Source organism: Thalassophryne amazonica, chromosome 7 (genome assembly GCF_902500255.1).
Source record: "Thalassophryne amazonica chromosome 7, fThaAma1.1, whole genome shotgun sequence".
NCBI classification, from domain to species: Eukaryota; Metazoa; Chordata; class Actinopteri; order Batrachoidiformes; family Batrachoididae; genus Thalassophryne; species Thalassophryne amazonica.
This window is the reverse complement of record NC_047109.1, coordinates 6,486,835-6,502,953: the sequence shown is the minus strand read 5'-3', so window position 1 is coordinate 6,502,953 and position 16,119 is coordinate 6,486,835. Positions and strand designations below refer to the sequence as shown.

General features: G+C 45.0%; 1 protein-coding gene across 2 annotated transcripts in view; it reads right to left on the bottom strand.

Moving 5' to 3' along the window:
- Positions 1–1,637: 1,637 nt before the first annotated feature.
- The window catches only part of LOC117513586 (collagen triple helix repeat-containing protein 1-like), a 28,550-nt gene continuing 14,068 nt past the window's right edge, over positions 1,638–16,119 (bottom strand). For both annotated transcript variants that reach the window (XM_034173756.1, XM_034173758.1), the window contains 2 exons: positions 8,123–8,339; positions 1,638–2,079 (listed from right to left, as the gene is read on the bottom strand). In XM_034173756.1, the coding sequence (XP_034029647.1) occupies positions 1,937–2,079; positions 8,123–8,339 (360 nt within the window). In that variant the 3' untranslated portion in view covers positions 1,638–1,936. The remainder of the gene's footprint in view (positions 2,080–8,122; positions 8,340–16,119) is intronic.

The following is a 16,119-nucleotide window of genomic DNA, read 5'->3' as shown; positions in this document are numbered from 1 at the left end:
TGACCTTATTATTTTTTTAAAAAAAACATATGGATTTGAATCACGTGTGACTGCATCAGCCAAGCTGCATCAGCACTTTTTCCGGCACATTCCACCGTTACAGGAGTTTTTTCATGGAAAGAAAAGCGGAGGGACGCGCCATGGCTCCGTTCATTACGGGGACAAAACCACCTCGGTGTTGGTCTCTCAGGACAGCTTTCAGGTGGATTTCAGATGGATTCCGGTTGCTTTCCAGTCGTGTGAATATCTGATTGTGATTGTGCATGAGCTGGACATGCCAGAACATGTCCCATGAGGCTTCGTCACGGTGTTGCTTTGTGCCGAGCGGCTGCACCGCGACGCGCGGAACTCCTCCGCACGTCTGTCTTAATGTGCCGGAAAAAGTGCTGATGTCCACATCTTCTGCCTTTTTGTGAAAGTCAGATGAGGTCCCGGATCAATAAAGCTTTCACGTTGGAAATGATTTGGTTGTTCCAGCGGGGTGTCAGCCTGTCGATGGGGGCTGGGAGCGCGCCGCGCTCTCAGCAGATGTGGGTAGTCCTTAAAGCGGCAGTAACACCCCATAATCTGTTTAATCCCCATAAAATCGTCCCTGAAAGCCATATTAATTTTTCGACCGGTGTCCACCTGGAGGTCTCTTACAGTTTCTGGAAAAAAAATTGATGCAGCAAAGCTCCAAATCGTTCAGACATTTATTCGCAATAAAAAATAGACGAGAGGGGTGGACCACACCTCATTCAAAGCCTGCTCACAGGCGAATGACGCAACCGACAGGCATGAAAAAACACGCATGCGCACGAGGGTTCAAACTTGTCTGACGCAATCACACATGATTCAAATCCATATGGTTTTTTAAAAAAAAAAATAATAAGGTCGGATACTTTTCTAACAGACCTCGTATATATATATATATATATGCACATACACTTTTGCATAGTGTTTTTTTGTGCCATGAAACAAACATGTTTTCAGTTTTATGAATAACCAAGTGAGGCCAATATATGGATTTTATTTATTTTGGTGTTGGTAGTTTCCCTGGGGGCAGCACAGCGGTTTAGTGGTTAGCACTGTTTCCTCACAGCAAGACGGGCATGGGTTTGATTCCCACCTGCAGCCTTTCTGTGTGGAGTTTGTGTGTTCTCCCCATTTTTGTGTTGGTTCTCTCCGGGTGCTCCGACTTCTTCCCACATCCAAAGACATGCAGGTTAGGTGGATTGGAATCTTTAAATTGTCCGTAGGTGTGCGTGCGGACAATTTGTCTATATGTGGCCCTGTGACAGACTGGCGTCCTGTCCAGAGTGTACCCTGCCTCACACTCTATGACTGCTTGGATAGGCTCCAGCCCCCCGTGACCCTTAATAGGAGTAAGCGGTTGAAGATGAGTGAGTTTGCCTGTGATGTCAATGGGGGTCCCCCCTAACGTCTCCTCACACAGGGACCAGTTGACACTACATTTAAGTACAGAGTAGACTCAAAACGCATACTGTCTTCTTTCTCTTTCATTATAATGCTGAGTGTTAATTTAAATTGTGGTGCAATTTTGTGTAAGAATAAAAAACTTTTGTGGTAAAAAAAAAATTTCAAAGCTAAAAAAAAACTGAATACAATTAGTCCACTTACAAAGTATAATACTTTTTAAAAGTTACTTTATTAACAGCAGTAATGCATGGAAACAGGCTGTGCTTATACTTTATCATCATCATTGACTTTTAAGTGAATACTGTATTTTCTGACAGCACCCAAACTATTTCTGGATAACAGAATGACAGTATTCCTGTTTACAGCCTGTCAGAGAGAACAGTATTTAAAGAAAACCAAAAACATTCAAGTTCAGTGACTGTTCTGCCTGAGTGAACCATACCTGATCATTTTGGAAGGCCCGAAAACACACGGTTATACTATCAGGACCGACTCCTCCCCTTTATGGAAGAGATTTTTATTTAGGCAGTTCCTCGATTAAAATCCTGGATACGGAGTTCCAGCCTGTGGAGGCATCACCTCTCGGGTAGTCAGCACAGGTCCCGACCCAGATGGCCACGTCCACCAGCCCGGCCTTCACGCCGTCGCACAGCCCTTCCACTAGAAGAAAAAAAAAAAAAAACAGTGGCTGAAAATGAAAGCGCTCAGGCTGCCTGCTGACGTGAAAGCAGTGAAACGTCTGACACGAGAGCAAGCTCTTACCAGACACAAAACTGTACAAGACTTTGATGTGGAGTCCAGGATAATAAACAGCATCAATTTAACTTGTTGAGGAACACACTTAGAATAATGTCATCACTGCAGTTTATTCTATTCATGTAAAGGGCCCTATCTTCCACCCAGCGCAAAAATGCCATTGCTACTTTCCAATAAAGGCACCTTTAATTTATGTTTCCATCCAACGTCCAAGTTGTGTAAGGAGCATGTGTACATCCATGCACTAATCTGGGTGCCCATTGGTGTTTTGGTTTGAAAATTAGGTGTGATCAAGCGTGAGTTTTTTCACGCGTCGGTGACGTCATTTCCCTGTGGGCAGGCCTTGAGTGAGATGTGGTCCCGCCCTCTCGGCTGAATTCCTTTGTTTCACACGCTGCTCGAGACGGCGCGCGTTGCTTTATCAAAATTTTTTCTGGACCTGTGAGGAATATCCGAGTGGACACTATTCGAGAAATTAAGCTGGTTTTCGGTGAAAAGTTTAACGGCTGATGAGAGATTATGGGGTGTTTCTGTTGCTGTAAGGACTTCCCACGGAGCGGGACGTCGCGCAGCGCTTCCAGGCGCCGTCGTCGGCCTGTTTCAACCTGAAAACATCCTAATTTAAGGCTTAATTCACCCAGGACGTCGTGAGAGAACAGAGAAGATTCAGAAGAGGCCGGCATGAAGACTTTATGCGGACATTCCACTGTTTAAGGACAATTTTTAATGAAAGACATGCGCGCAAATTCACCGAGTCATTTCCGTGACGACTCGGCGAATCTGTGTGCGCCGCGACAGGAAAAACACCTCCGTGTTGAAAACCATTTGTAAAATTCAGGCGGCTTTTGATGGCTTTCAACAAGTGAGTAACTGAGAAATTGTTTAACAGCTTGGGCATGTTCCAACTTGCCCGTTAAGGTTTCCAACAGAGGTGTTTTTCCTGTCGCGACCCCCCGCGGTCGGGTCCGGCCCGACATGCGACTCTGCCCGCACGTTCTTTCATTACAAAATGACCGTTAACAATGGAATGTCCGAATAAACTCCTCATGCCGACTTCTTCTGAAAGTTCTCTGTTCTCTGACAACTTCCTGGGTCAACAGAGCCTGAAATGTGGAAGTTTCCAACTTGAAACGGCGAGATGCTGCCGCCTTGAAGCGCAGATCGCCGTCAGGCACCGTGGGCCGTCCTTACGGCGACACTACCAGACCAAAATCTCTCATCAGCCGTTAAAATTTTTATCGAAAACCAGCTGAATTTATCGAATGGTGTCCACTCAGTTGTGCCTTACAGTTTTGAAAAAATTTTGATCAAACAAAGCAGCAGTCTCTGAGCCATTCCTAAACAATGAAAAAAACGACGAGAGGGTGGGCCACTCCTCACTCAAAGACTGCCCACAGGCGAATGACGTAACCGACAGGCGTGAAAAAACTCTTGCATGCCCACGAGGGTTCAAGCATGTCTGATGTAATCACACGTGATTCAAATCCATATGGTTTTTGAAAAAAATAATAAGGTCGGATACTTTTCTAATAGACCTCGTATGTAGCCCTCGTGCTATTTTTCTGTCCACTCCTTTTTTGACAGTGTGGAAATGTGCCACGTTCTCAAAACGGTACATGAACGACACTCACGTTGCACGCACAGAGTGGGTGGGGCTGCAGACTGACACGATGGATTTGATACATTGGAAAAAAGTCAGAAGGCATTATTTCCAGGAATTAATGGACTTTTCTAACGTGACACAATTGTGAGAGAACTGGAGGAGGTGAAAGCGCCTGGAGCGTCCACCGGCAACTGCACTCGGATTCTGTGCATGAGGAATGGACGGTGGATATGTCCTCTCGCTGGCGATTTGTCCGTGAGCAGGAGTTAATGGACTACTTAACTTGCTGCACTTGCGAATGAACAGGATAAGGTAAAAGCAAAAAAGCGAAGCAAAACGGAGCTGCGTGTGGCAGCCACATGCGTGATCTGCTGTGAGAAGTGGACGTCCTCCCATTGGAGATCTGTCCTTGAGCAGGAGTTAATGGACTTTATTAAGGTGCCACAATCATGAGAGAACTGGGGGAGGTGAAAGAAGCTGTGAGCTGCAGCAGCAATGTCGCGTGCAATCCATGCATGAGAAGTAAACGGTGGATGTGGAAATGTCATCCTGCTGGAGAGCTGTCTGTGAGGACTGGACGTGGACATGTCCTCTGAATGTGGAAGCTTGGCTTGTCTCTTCTTCTGTGCTTTTGAAGCTTCACTGCCAGCAAAGTCCAGCAGGATGAATATGTGCTGATAAAAGGATTTTTTTGCCCTGGCGTGTAGAATTGCGGAGGCTTGGTGTACATTAGCGCAGTGTTGTATAGATTTACAGACAGTTACAGAATGTTGTGTAGACTTGCTTAAAAACTGTGTACTTTCTGCGTCCAGTGCTCTACGCCGAAAAATTGAACATGTTTAATTTTTTTAAACATGTTTAATTTTTTGGGTCCGCCTCGTGTAGCCCTCAGCATACTGCTGCGTAGGGGAGCAAAAACTCAGCATAGAGCTGCTTAAACACAGCATAGAGCTACTTAACTCAGCGTAGACCGTACGCGCAAGATGCAATTCTATGTTGGTGCCGGTGTGAAAGGGGCTTAGGCATGGGCACAGAGGGGCTGCTGCAGACTTCTGAGGATGATAAATGTGGATGTACATAGTGCACAACGTGGTATCATTCTGATGCTTTATTTTGATCAAATCTCTCCTAATGCAGTTTGAACAGACAAAATAACATGAGTTCATTGTTGATGGCCCCTTCACACAGTGCGAAGTTTGGACGGCGTTTGGACAAAAACGGTGAAACAGCACAAAAGAGTTCGAAATTAGTGCACAAAACATTGCGCTGATGGGCAGGTGTGCACGAACCTGGGGCAACAGTTCGTGCATGCGCCGGTGTCTGTCAAGCAGGAACAGTGCGAGGTGCACCACATGGTGCCGCTTATGTGGAAGAAATAAAAACAATTAAAATCAGCCGGTACCTGTGGAATAATAAAAAAAAAAAGAAGAAAAAACACACCATCCGGGACACAAACTCGCACCTTTCAAAAGCTCTGATTACCAGTCAGAGACTTTACCACTGAGCTCCAGAGCTGTACTTTGGAAGCTGCAGGAAGCTGCCTCATATCAGGAAGGACATGGAAGTATTACAAAAAATTTTTAATCACACACCATATAAAAACACCACATTTATCAAGCAATACAAATATTATCCATCTGTTCCTCTGGTGATGACCCATGGTCACAGACATACAGTCATGAAATGACATGAATGAGAAGCACTGTGCTCTGATGTCCACCTCTACTGGTCAGGTGCGTCCAGTCGGCCGCACGCATGTTCTGCCCGACACGTGTGTCTTGTGGATGGTTTTTCCATCGAGTGATTATCCGAGAAATTGTGGATGTGCCTGGACATGCCAGAACATGTCCCGTGAGGCTTCATCATGGCGTTGCTGTGCGCCATGCGGCACCGCCGCGTCGCACGAAGCATCCGCTCCTCTTTCCATGACAAAAACTCCTGTAACAGTGGAATGTGCCGTTCATTTCCAAACTGGACGCTGTGTTTTAGCCGGGATGTCGTCTGACACAATTTCTCGGATAATCACTCGATGGAAAAACCACCGACAGCTGTCTGAACGTCATCTCAAAGCCGTCCTTGTGAGACCAAAATGGAGGTGGTTTTGTCTCACTCCAGTAGCGAATCCATCGTGACGCGCGAAGCCTCCGCTCGGCTTTCCATGACAAAATCTCTTGTTAAAAGTGAAATCTGCCGGAAAATCGTTGATGTCCAGCTCTTGTGATAACCAGAGAAATGGCACACGATGGTCACGGATCCAGACAGCCATCCATTTAGAAATGAAATGGTCATTCAGCCTGTCGATGGCGGCTTCGGAGCGCGGCGCGCCCCACAGCCGCTGGGGGCCGTCCTTAAAGCGACAGTAACACTCCTTATTCTCTACCAAGCCCATAACATTTTCACCGAAAGCCAGATAAATTTTTCTAATGGTTTCCAGCTGCCAGTCTCTAACAATTTCTGAAAAAATTCTGACGGAAAAAAAGCCCAAATCATTCCACCATTTCCTGACAATGAAAATCCGCCGAGGGGGTGGACCACTCCTCACTGAAAGCCTGCTCACAGGCGAATGACGCAACCGACAGGCGTGGAAAAACTCACGCATGCGCACGAGGGTTCAAGTTTGTCTGACGCAATCACACGTGATTCAAATCCATATGATTTTTGAAAAAAATAATAAGGTCGGATACTTTTCTAATAGACCTCGTATATATATAATTTTTTACACAATTATCCCTTATTGACTGAGTTTCATTCTTGAAGTCAGTGGTGTGTGTGCACATCTCTGTGTGTGAGTGGTGTAAGTGTCGTCCGTGTCCTCGGACGACCCAGGCACGGGCAGGAAACATACACGTTTATCAAACAAATGTCACAGACAAAGTGACAAGAAGAACCAAAACCACTTACTTATGGAAGGAAATATTGTCTCCCTTGTTCCTCCGTTTGTGGCTTTGCCAACATGTGCAGCTTTCTGGAATATTCCACCTGTTTCTTGACGAGGCTAATATAACTTCAATGAGCAAACTCAGTAAACTGCACTCGTCCCCAGCAGAGGATGATCCCAACCAGTGACGTCAAGCGGCCCTCCACTGACCAATGGCCATTTACATGTTAATTTAGTGGCAAATTTGATTTAAATAATATTATCTACACTGCGCTCAAACATTCTGCAATTTTTACCAAGGAATGCACAAACAAATTCTCAATAAGTGTTTCTGTTCCCCTTTAAAATCAATGAAAATCAATACTCTGGAGTAATTCAAGTTATGTGTCCAAAATAAAAGCATGAGTACTTGTCTTATTGCATCCACATTGCACCCTGCTGCTTTGTCCCTGTCGTATACGATGACAGAATACAAGTTTTATTTAATGATACATAACTTTTTAATGATATTAGATAGAAACATACTCTTTTATTTGCAGAAAAGTACACTCCGCGCACTTTCGAACAAGCCATGCTTGTAGTCCTCATAGAAGCTGTGTGATGACATGCACAGTGTGAGTCTCCAATGAGAAATTGGTTCACCGTCACATGGTTTTCCAATATCCACTCGTAGAGCAGAGCAATCTCATGTGGTGCACCAAAGAGTGTCAGTAGAAGAGATGCTTTACTACTTGACCGTGAACGTTGTGGTATAGGCCTCTGGCTCCAACAATTGACGCATAACGCACCGTTTACGCATACGAATGGAAGCAGGGGAGGGGCCGTCAAACTGTGAGGAGAGGTTGTTTTCGGTGCAGGAACACACTCCAAAAAGAACAGTCAGCTCCATGGAAGTGCAAAGTTTGTGATGTGGCCCTTTGTGTAATGGTTGTCCATTCGGCTGCTCCCGTTTTTTGTGTTCGGGGTTGCCACAGCGGATACAACCAGATCCGCATTGATATTTGGCACAGGTTTTATGCCGGATGCCCTTCCTGACGCAACTCCAGTGTTACCTGGAGAAACACACACAGCCGCTGGTGTTCCAAAGAGGTCTCCCATCCAAGTACTAACCAGGTCCTGCACTGCTTAGCTTCTGAGATCTGACGGGATCAGGCTGACACAGAGCAGATCGGCTGCATGGCCCTTTGTGTAATAGCAGACAGAAATTGCTTTAAGATGTTGCATGAGCAAATGCTGGCCGCAAAGGTCCTCCGGTCACAATTATTGTGACCTTTGTGACCAGGAAGGCGGTGGGATTGAACCCCGGACTGCTCGCACTAAAGACCAGAACTCTACCAGGTCAGCCAAAGGGGAATTCCCCCTTAGTCAAGCTTGTATACGTATAGATAGACACACCCTATTTACACTATCTGTAGATTATGAAGATAGGGCCCACTAGCCTCCATTTGCTCCACTCAAGGTCGTACCTGCAGATGTTCTGTGGATGTTGATGGTTGAGTTGAGCTCTGGACTTCCTTGGTCCAGGTAGATGATGGACTCAATGGGCAGAGGTCCTGTGCACTCGGCCCCGTTGAAGGTGAAGTACCAGCGCTGACAGCATGCGCTCTTACACTTGAGCCTGAGGGAGCTGCTGAAGAGGACTCTGAGCGCGCTGTCTGAGCGCAGCTTGGTGAAAGTACAGTCCTGAAACACAGTGAAGCTCTGAGGTTATAGCTGGAAAGACTGAGCAGAACATCTCCACCCTGATGATAAACGCTTACACAGAAGATAATTGATATGTTTCGGAGGGTTTTTCCAGCCAGATGTTAAAAATAGCTTCAAATACAACACAAACTGCTCAATATGTTTGTTTTCTAACTGTTAAATCACACAACTGCTCCCATGTGTATCACAGAGAATTCATACTCAGAATTAAAATAGAATATTTCTGTCAATCTGAACACTGCTTGACAGTCTTCCTTCTGACCTTTGACCTAGCAAAGAGCATGCCCAAAACAAAACATAACAAAACAAAAAATGTTTTCCCACTGTCGCTGCTGCACCCACTGCTAATTAACTCAATCAGGTGTGCTCAGCCAATCAGGAGGCTGAGAATACCAGCCTTGACAAATTAGGCCAGGTGACCTCCAGGAGCAGGGTTGTGACCGCTGGACTAAAGGGCACCAATACTCCAGCGTTCCATTTCCACCAAACTTCATATGTTGGTGACAGTAAACCCCAGAACTGCCCTTAAAGGGTTTGTTTTAGCAAAGGTCAAGGTCAGTTGGGGTCAACACTTAAAATATGTATTTCATTTCGATGTCACCAAATGTGGCACACATATCTAAGTGGGTTGTGGCATTCCAGAGACAAGATCAAATTTACCAAAGGTCAATGATTGGGGCCAAGTTCATTGGGGTCAAAGATCAAAATTGAGGTTTTGACTCTACTTTGCACCAAACTTGGCACATACGAGGTCTATTAGAAAAGTATCCGACCTTATTATTTTTTCAAAAACCATGTGGATTTGAATCACGTGTGATTACATCAGACATGCTTGAACCCTCGTGGGCATGCAAGAGTTTTTTCACGCCTGTCGGTTACGTCATTCGCCTGTGGGCAGTCTTTGAGTGAGGAGTCGTCCACCCGCTTGTCGATTTTTTTTCATTGTTTAGGAATGGCTCAGAGACTGTTGCTTTGTTTGATCAAAATTTTTTCAAAACTGTAAGGCACAACTGAGTGGACACCATTCAATAAATTCAGCTGGTTTTCGGTAAAAATTTTAATGGCTGATGAGAGATTTTGGTCTGGTAGTGTCGCCGTAAGGACGGTCCACGGCGCCTGACGGCGATCTGCGCTTCGAGGCGGCAGCGTCTCGCCGTTTCAAGTTGAAAACTTCCACATTTCAGGCTCTGTTGACGCAGTAAGTCGTCAGAGAACAGAGAACTTTCAGAAGAAGTCGGCATGAGGAGTTTATTCGGACATTCCATTGTTAACGGTCATTTTGTAATGAAAGAACGTGCGGGCAGAGTCGCATGTCGGGCCGGACCCGACCACGGGGGGTCGCGGCAGGAAAAACACCTCCGTTGGAAACCTTAACGGGCAAGTTGGAACATGCCAAAGCTGTTAAACAATTTCTCAGTTACTCACTTGTTGAAAGCCATCAAAAGCCGCCTGAATTTTACAAATGGTCTTCAACACGGAGGTGTTTTTCCTGTCGCGGCGCACACAGATTTGCGTCGTCATCACGGAAACGACTCGGTGAATTTGCGCGCACGTTCTTTCATTACAAAATGACCTTTAACAGTGGAATGTCCACATAAACTCCTCATGCCAGCCTCTTCTGAATCTTCTCTGTTCTCTCACGACGTCCTGGGTCAACAGAACCTTAAATTAGGATGATTTCAGCTCGAAACAGCCAGACAACGTCGCCTGGGAGCGCTGCGCGACGTCCCGCTCCGTGGGAAGTCCTTACACCGACAGAAACACCCCATAATCTCTCATCAGCCGTTAAACTTTTCACAGAAAACCATCTTAATTTCTCGAATAGTGTCCACTCGGATATTCCTCACAGGTCCAGAAAAAATTTTGATAAAGCAACGCGCGCCGTCTCGAGCAGCGTGTGAAACAAAGGAATTCAGCCGAGAGGGCGGGACCACATCTCACTCAAGGCCTGCCCACAGGGAAATGACGTCACTGACACGCGTGAAAAAACTCACGCATGCGCACGAGGGTTCAAGCATGATTGGTGTAATCGCATGTCATTCAAATCCATATAGTTAAAAAAAAATAAATAAAAGGGTCAGTTTATTATCTAAGAGACCTTGTATATGGAAGTGGGTTATGGAAATAACCAGGCATGGTCAAATTTGTCAAAGGTAAATGAGTGGGGTAAAGGTCTTTGGGATCAAAAGTCAGATTAGCCATGGTATTGTCTTCATGCACACACAGAGGTGTCAAGTAACGAAGTACAAATACTTCGTTACTGTACTTAAGTACACTTTTTAGGTATCTATACTTTACTCCATTACTTATTTTTCTGCCTACTTCTGACTTCTACTTATTACATTTTCACACAAGTATCTGTACTTTCTATTCCTTACATTTTTAAAACAAACAGCCTCGTTACTCTTGGCTTCAGCGCACATCCACCGGCGCGGCTTTACCGAGGTGCCAGCGCGGAGTTATCTGACCATGGGTCCGAAGAAGGCACTGACGGCGGAGGAGGGAGACGATATCAAGAAGTCCCTGGACTTTTTCTCTGAGGAAATCTCTGTTGTTAAAATGCAGCAGAAATCCATTATGGAGCTGGTGGAAGAAGTGAAGGCTCTCCGGATCCAGAATGCCGAGAAAGACCGGCATCTGGTGTACCTGGAGAACCGTGTTGCGGAGTTGGAACAGTACACAAGGATGAACGACATTATTATTACAGGAATTCATATTAAACCTCGATCCTACGCACGGGCGGTGTCAGAAGACAGCGGAGGGGAGGCCAGTGAGCAGGAGGCCAGCTCAGTGGAACAACAGGTGGCTGACTTCCTCCAATCTAAAGGTATTCAAATGGACTGTAATAACATTGAAGCATGCCACCTGTTAAAGATTTTGTATATATGTTATCACTGTTAAACATTTGTACATTTGTCTTCTTTCTCATGAGAACGGTGTTGTGCTGTTTTGCACTTCACCCTGAGAATGTACGTGTTATTCAACCTTGTTTTAGCTTTGTCTTCTTTCTCATGAGAACGGTGTTGTGCTGTTTTGCACCTGTCTTAACGCAATCCTGAGAATTCAATTTTGTTTTAGCACTCTGGGGTCGATCTGAGCTGGGAATGAAGGGCTGGATGTACTTATTATTATAATATAACTTTGTTTTCGCAGCCTCTAACGACTGGGAGTAAGAGAACGTTTTGACTGTTGTGATGTGGTGCTTAGTGTGAAGGAGTGTGAAGGACAGGACACTTCAGGCAGACGCAGAACAGCTGATAACTGCAACAGACGAACGAGATGTGCTGACCTGTGTAAAAGAAAGTGTTCTTCCTTACAGCTGCACTTATTGACGTATGCGTTTATGTTACGGGAAGAAACTTGTCTTGCGTCATCACCCCCACCCTTAGGACAAGTTTTTTGTTTATGTGATGAGGGCGTCTCTTAATAAAAAGAGCGGAAAAGCAGGCCAGACTTTAGTGTAGCCTTGGTGTACAGCCTGACTGCACTCCGCGCGTAAAATTTGACTTTCTGTCTCACTGGTGTTTCTTGACTCTGTTTGTCTTGTTAAAGGTTTTAAAAATGTTTGGAGGAGAAAATACCCAACATTGACTGGGGGCTACGTCCGGGATCTCAACAACACCGGAGGTGTCCGGCGGGGGTCGTCAAGTCCCGACGTAAATCCTTGGCCAAGGTCCGATCGATCGATTGATCGTGTCTGCAATTGTCGACCACCGTTGGCATCGTCTGGTTGACGAGATTTTCCCGAAGAAGACAGACAGGAAGTCGAGTTAGTGAGTAAAATTTCTTTGTAAACAGTACTGAGTGAGTGGTGATCAGATCGCATAAAACAGTTAAATTCCGCAAGCGATGATACAGAATCGTCTGTTAATGCAAAGCAGTTAAACTCTGTAAGGAGGGTGCGGACTCCTCTGTTTATATACGCGTACCGGTAGGGGATAAAAGTGATCACATAAAACAGTTAAACTCCGTAAGCGATGATACAGAATCGTCTGTTAATGAAACACAGTTAAACTCTGTAAGGAGGGCGGACTCCTCTACGGTTGCGAGGGACGCACGTAGTTAAATTCCGGAAGGAGGATACGGACTCCTCTGTTTTAATACGTAAAGGAAATCCCGGGTAGAAATATGTGCACTGTAAAAAAGCAGTTAAATTTGGCAGGGACGGCGGAGTCCCCTAATGCAGGACATTAGCTAAATTTCACGGGAGGGCGAGCTCCCCTGGCATAAGAATATGCGTACGATTATTAAAAGTGTTTCTATGTGTACATAGTGTATTGTGTAAGTGTAAATAACTGTGTGAAAGTGTAATACTTTGGACAACGTTAGTGACAACCGTGCGTGTGGAAGCAGAGGCAAGTGATTCCGCTTCCTACGGGGAGGTGAAAGGAATCAACCATACAACGGCAAATTAATTGTCACGTCCAAAGAAAGTGTGAAAACTTCAGATTTAGAACACCCTAGGTGTGCCCCCGTCTGAAGTCCAAATTATAACAAGGGATAAAAAATATAATAAAAATGGGGGGTAAGACGTCTAAAAATAAGGAAAATTTATCAACTGACGACTGGAAATTTACGGAGGCAAAAAATCCAAAAGCAACAAAGAAATTGGAGACCTGGATAAATAAACATGACTTTGACGGACGACTGAACCTGATCAGTATACAGAAGCTAAAGAAGGAGTTAGAACAGAAACATAAAGGTGATGAGAAAAAGATGCAGAAAGTAGGGGCAGATTTAGTGGCATTTTGGGAGGAAGAAGCAGAGAACAGACAGAAAGGAGCAGAGAAGCGACGATTAGAGAAAGCAAGGAAAAAGAAAGCTGTAGGTAAGGCAGAAGAAGATGTGATAATTCAGCACAGAGAGCCAGAACAGCCTCAACAATCACCGCCGGCTGGATCGTCGGTGACAAAGAGACCTTTATCTCCTCTACCAGAGGATGACGATGTACCGCCACCACAGTATGATTTGGCAGTAAAACCTAAGGTAAAAAGAGAAAAACCAGAAAAACCACAAACACGCAGTCAAGCGAAAGTGCCTACAGCCCCTCCCATGGTGGAACATAGTGATCAGGGAGGTGCCTATCCTATGATAGAAGTACCAAATCCTCGTGCAGGAACAGCAGGACAGCTATCAACCATGCTCGTTTATCGGACATGGAATGCTGATGATATCAAAGCAGCAGTCGACATGATACCATCGCCACATGTCGATATCGAGGGCTTTCTGCAGGATATAGAAAACATTAGAACATCTTACCACCTTAATGGACCTGAAGTCCAACAGGTGTGGATGAAAGCATGTGGCCCTAAATGGAGTCAGGTACGCGGAGACTGGAATCCTGCAGACCAACAAGGCGTACCACTGACACATGACGATCTAGTCTTAGAAACAAGAGTGGAAGCTATGATTACACGTGCAAAAGGAGTGTTAGGACCAAAGATAAATTATACTGAAATTACCAGGACAACTCAGAAAGAAGGAGAGCCATGGACAGAGTTTAGATGCAGATTTGAGAATGTATTTAGGGTCCATAGTGGCATATTGCCAGGAACACCTGTGTATGAACAACAATTGAAAAACGCTCTGATCCAACATTCCAATAAGGATATAAAAGCTTGGATACAGAAACATTGGATTGGGATTATTATTAAAAGCCATGAGCACGGGACATGATAGTAAGGATCACATCCGCAGATTGCAGAGACCAAAAAGAAGTAACGAAGACCCCAGTCCGATAATAAATGCCACAGTACATAGCTGTGATGGGAATAATGCGTACCGATTTGGTGTACAAGCCTGCATTCCTAGAAATACTTCTGTGATCATCTCTGTACCATATAGTGCTCTTACCCATGGAATGCCGGATGGTGACAGAGGGACTAATTACGGAAATAGTTTCTCATGGTATATGACCAACGATCAACAAGATAGGAGATGGGAAACGTTGGTAGCCGATGAATGGAGTAGATGGACACCAAGATGGGCACAAACCGAGTGGGCTAAGTACCAGAGTCAAATTCTCAAAATGTATCAAACAGATGATAAGCTGTCTATAGTGGTGAATACCACAGAAAAAGGAACCATACTCCCACCTGATATAGAGGGAGACTGTTGGTTGTTCCTCCTTTGGGTATACAAACAAGGAAAAGATCCGTATTTCCATTTTTTCCTCTGTGAAACAGATAGAGTACAGCAACCAATATTGACCGAATTAAGTACGTCAAAGGGGGTGCCCATACAAGCAAAGGGGATGTCTGTACAAGGCACAAAAGACATGAAGGCAGATGACTGGTTCCTAGTAACTACAGGAATTAGTGGACAAAATAACAATTGGCTTTTAATGGCAGAACAAGCAGGACTAGCAGCAAAGAAGGACTGTGTTGTATGTATGGGACCCAGACCTATATTACAGGTAATACCGGCAGCATTACCCAAAGACTGTCTACTGACTGCTATGACACAGACATACATTGCGGCAAACAACAATTGTTCTAAGTGGGACAAGATCTATCCAGTGACCAAATTGACTAAGATTAAACCTTTATTCTCAAGCAAAGTTGGGCATGCTAACCATACATGTGTACACTTGACAGGGACAAGTAAGACTTTGGGTAGCTTAAACCACACCGCCTGGTGTAAGAATGTGGTCCATAGTACTCCCACATTCAAACCTGTCGGGAGGAGTGACGTATGGTGGTGGTGTGGGGATAACAGAATCTTTGACAGACTGCCACGAAATGTGTCAGGTTATTGTGCATTAATATCATTATTGTTACCAGTTGAAGCCATACCCATGACCCCTGAAGACGTTACGACATATGCAGCCTCTCTTATTCCTGAAGATTGGCAGAAAGGCATAGCCAGACATAGAGTAAAAAGAGAGTGGAAAGGAGTAGGAAATCCAACATATATTGACGCAATAGGAGTCCCCAGGGGAGTGCCTGACGAGTATAAACTGGTTGATCAAATAGCAGCTGGATTCGAATCTTCCATCTGTTGGTGGTGTTCAATTAATAAAAACATGGACAGAATAAACTACATCCACTACAATGTACAGAAATTAGGAAATTGGACTGAGGAAGGATTTAAGGCTGTCCATTCACAGTTAGAAGCCACGTCCCTTATGGCCTTCCAGAATCGTATTGCTCTGGATATGTTGTTGGCGGAGAAAGGAGGTGTTTGTGCCATGTTCGGAGAACAATGCTGCACATTCATTCCCAACAACACGGCTGCAGACGGCAGTCTCACTCAAGCCATTGACGGGCTGAGGACGTTGAACAGGAAGATGAAAGAGCACAGTGGAGTGAACACCGAAGGCTGGGATTGGTGGCTGGAAGGGATGGGAAAATGGAGGTCTTTGATTTCTTCACTATTAGTGTCTATAGCAGTATTTGCTGCAATTCTAACATTGTGTGGATGTTGTTGTATTCCATGTCTCCGAGGCCTTGTAAATAGAATGATAACCACAGCAATAAGTCCAGGACCAGGAGGGGGTCCGGCATCATATCCACTTCTGGGGACAGACGACGACGAGGAGGACGATGGCTCTCCTGACCTGTACCCAGACCAATGGAAGTATGATGACCCAGACACCGATGATGGTGACAATGATGACATCATCTCTGGGGTGTAAGCCTATAGAGAGAACATACCATGATGAACCTCTTAGTGAAAATCTCAAAAAGAAGTGCTAAGCTGAGTGATGCCTACTGTATGTTTAACAGGCGATAAACAGGAGGGGAATGTTAAAGATTTT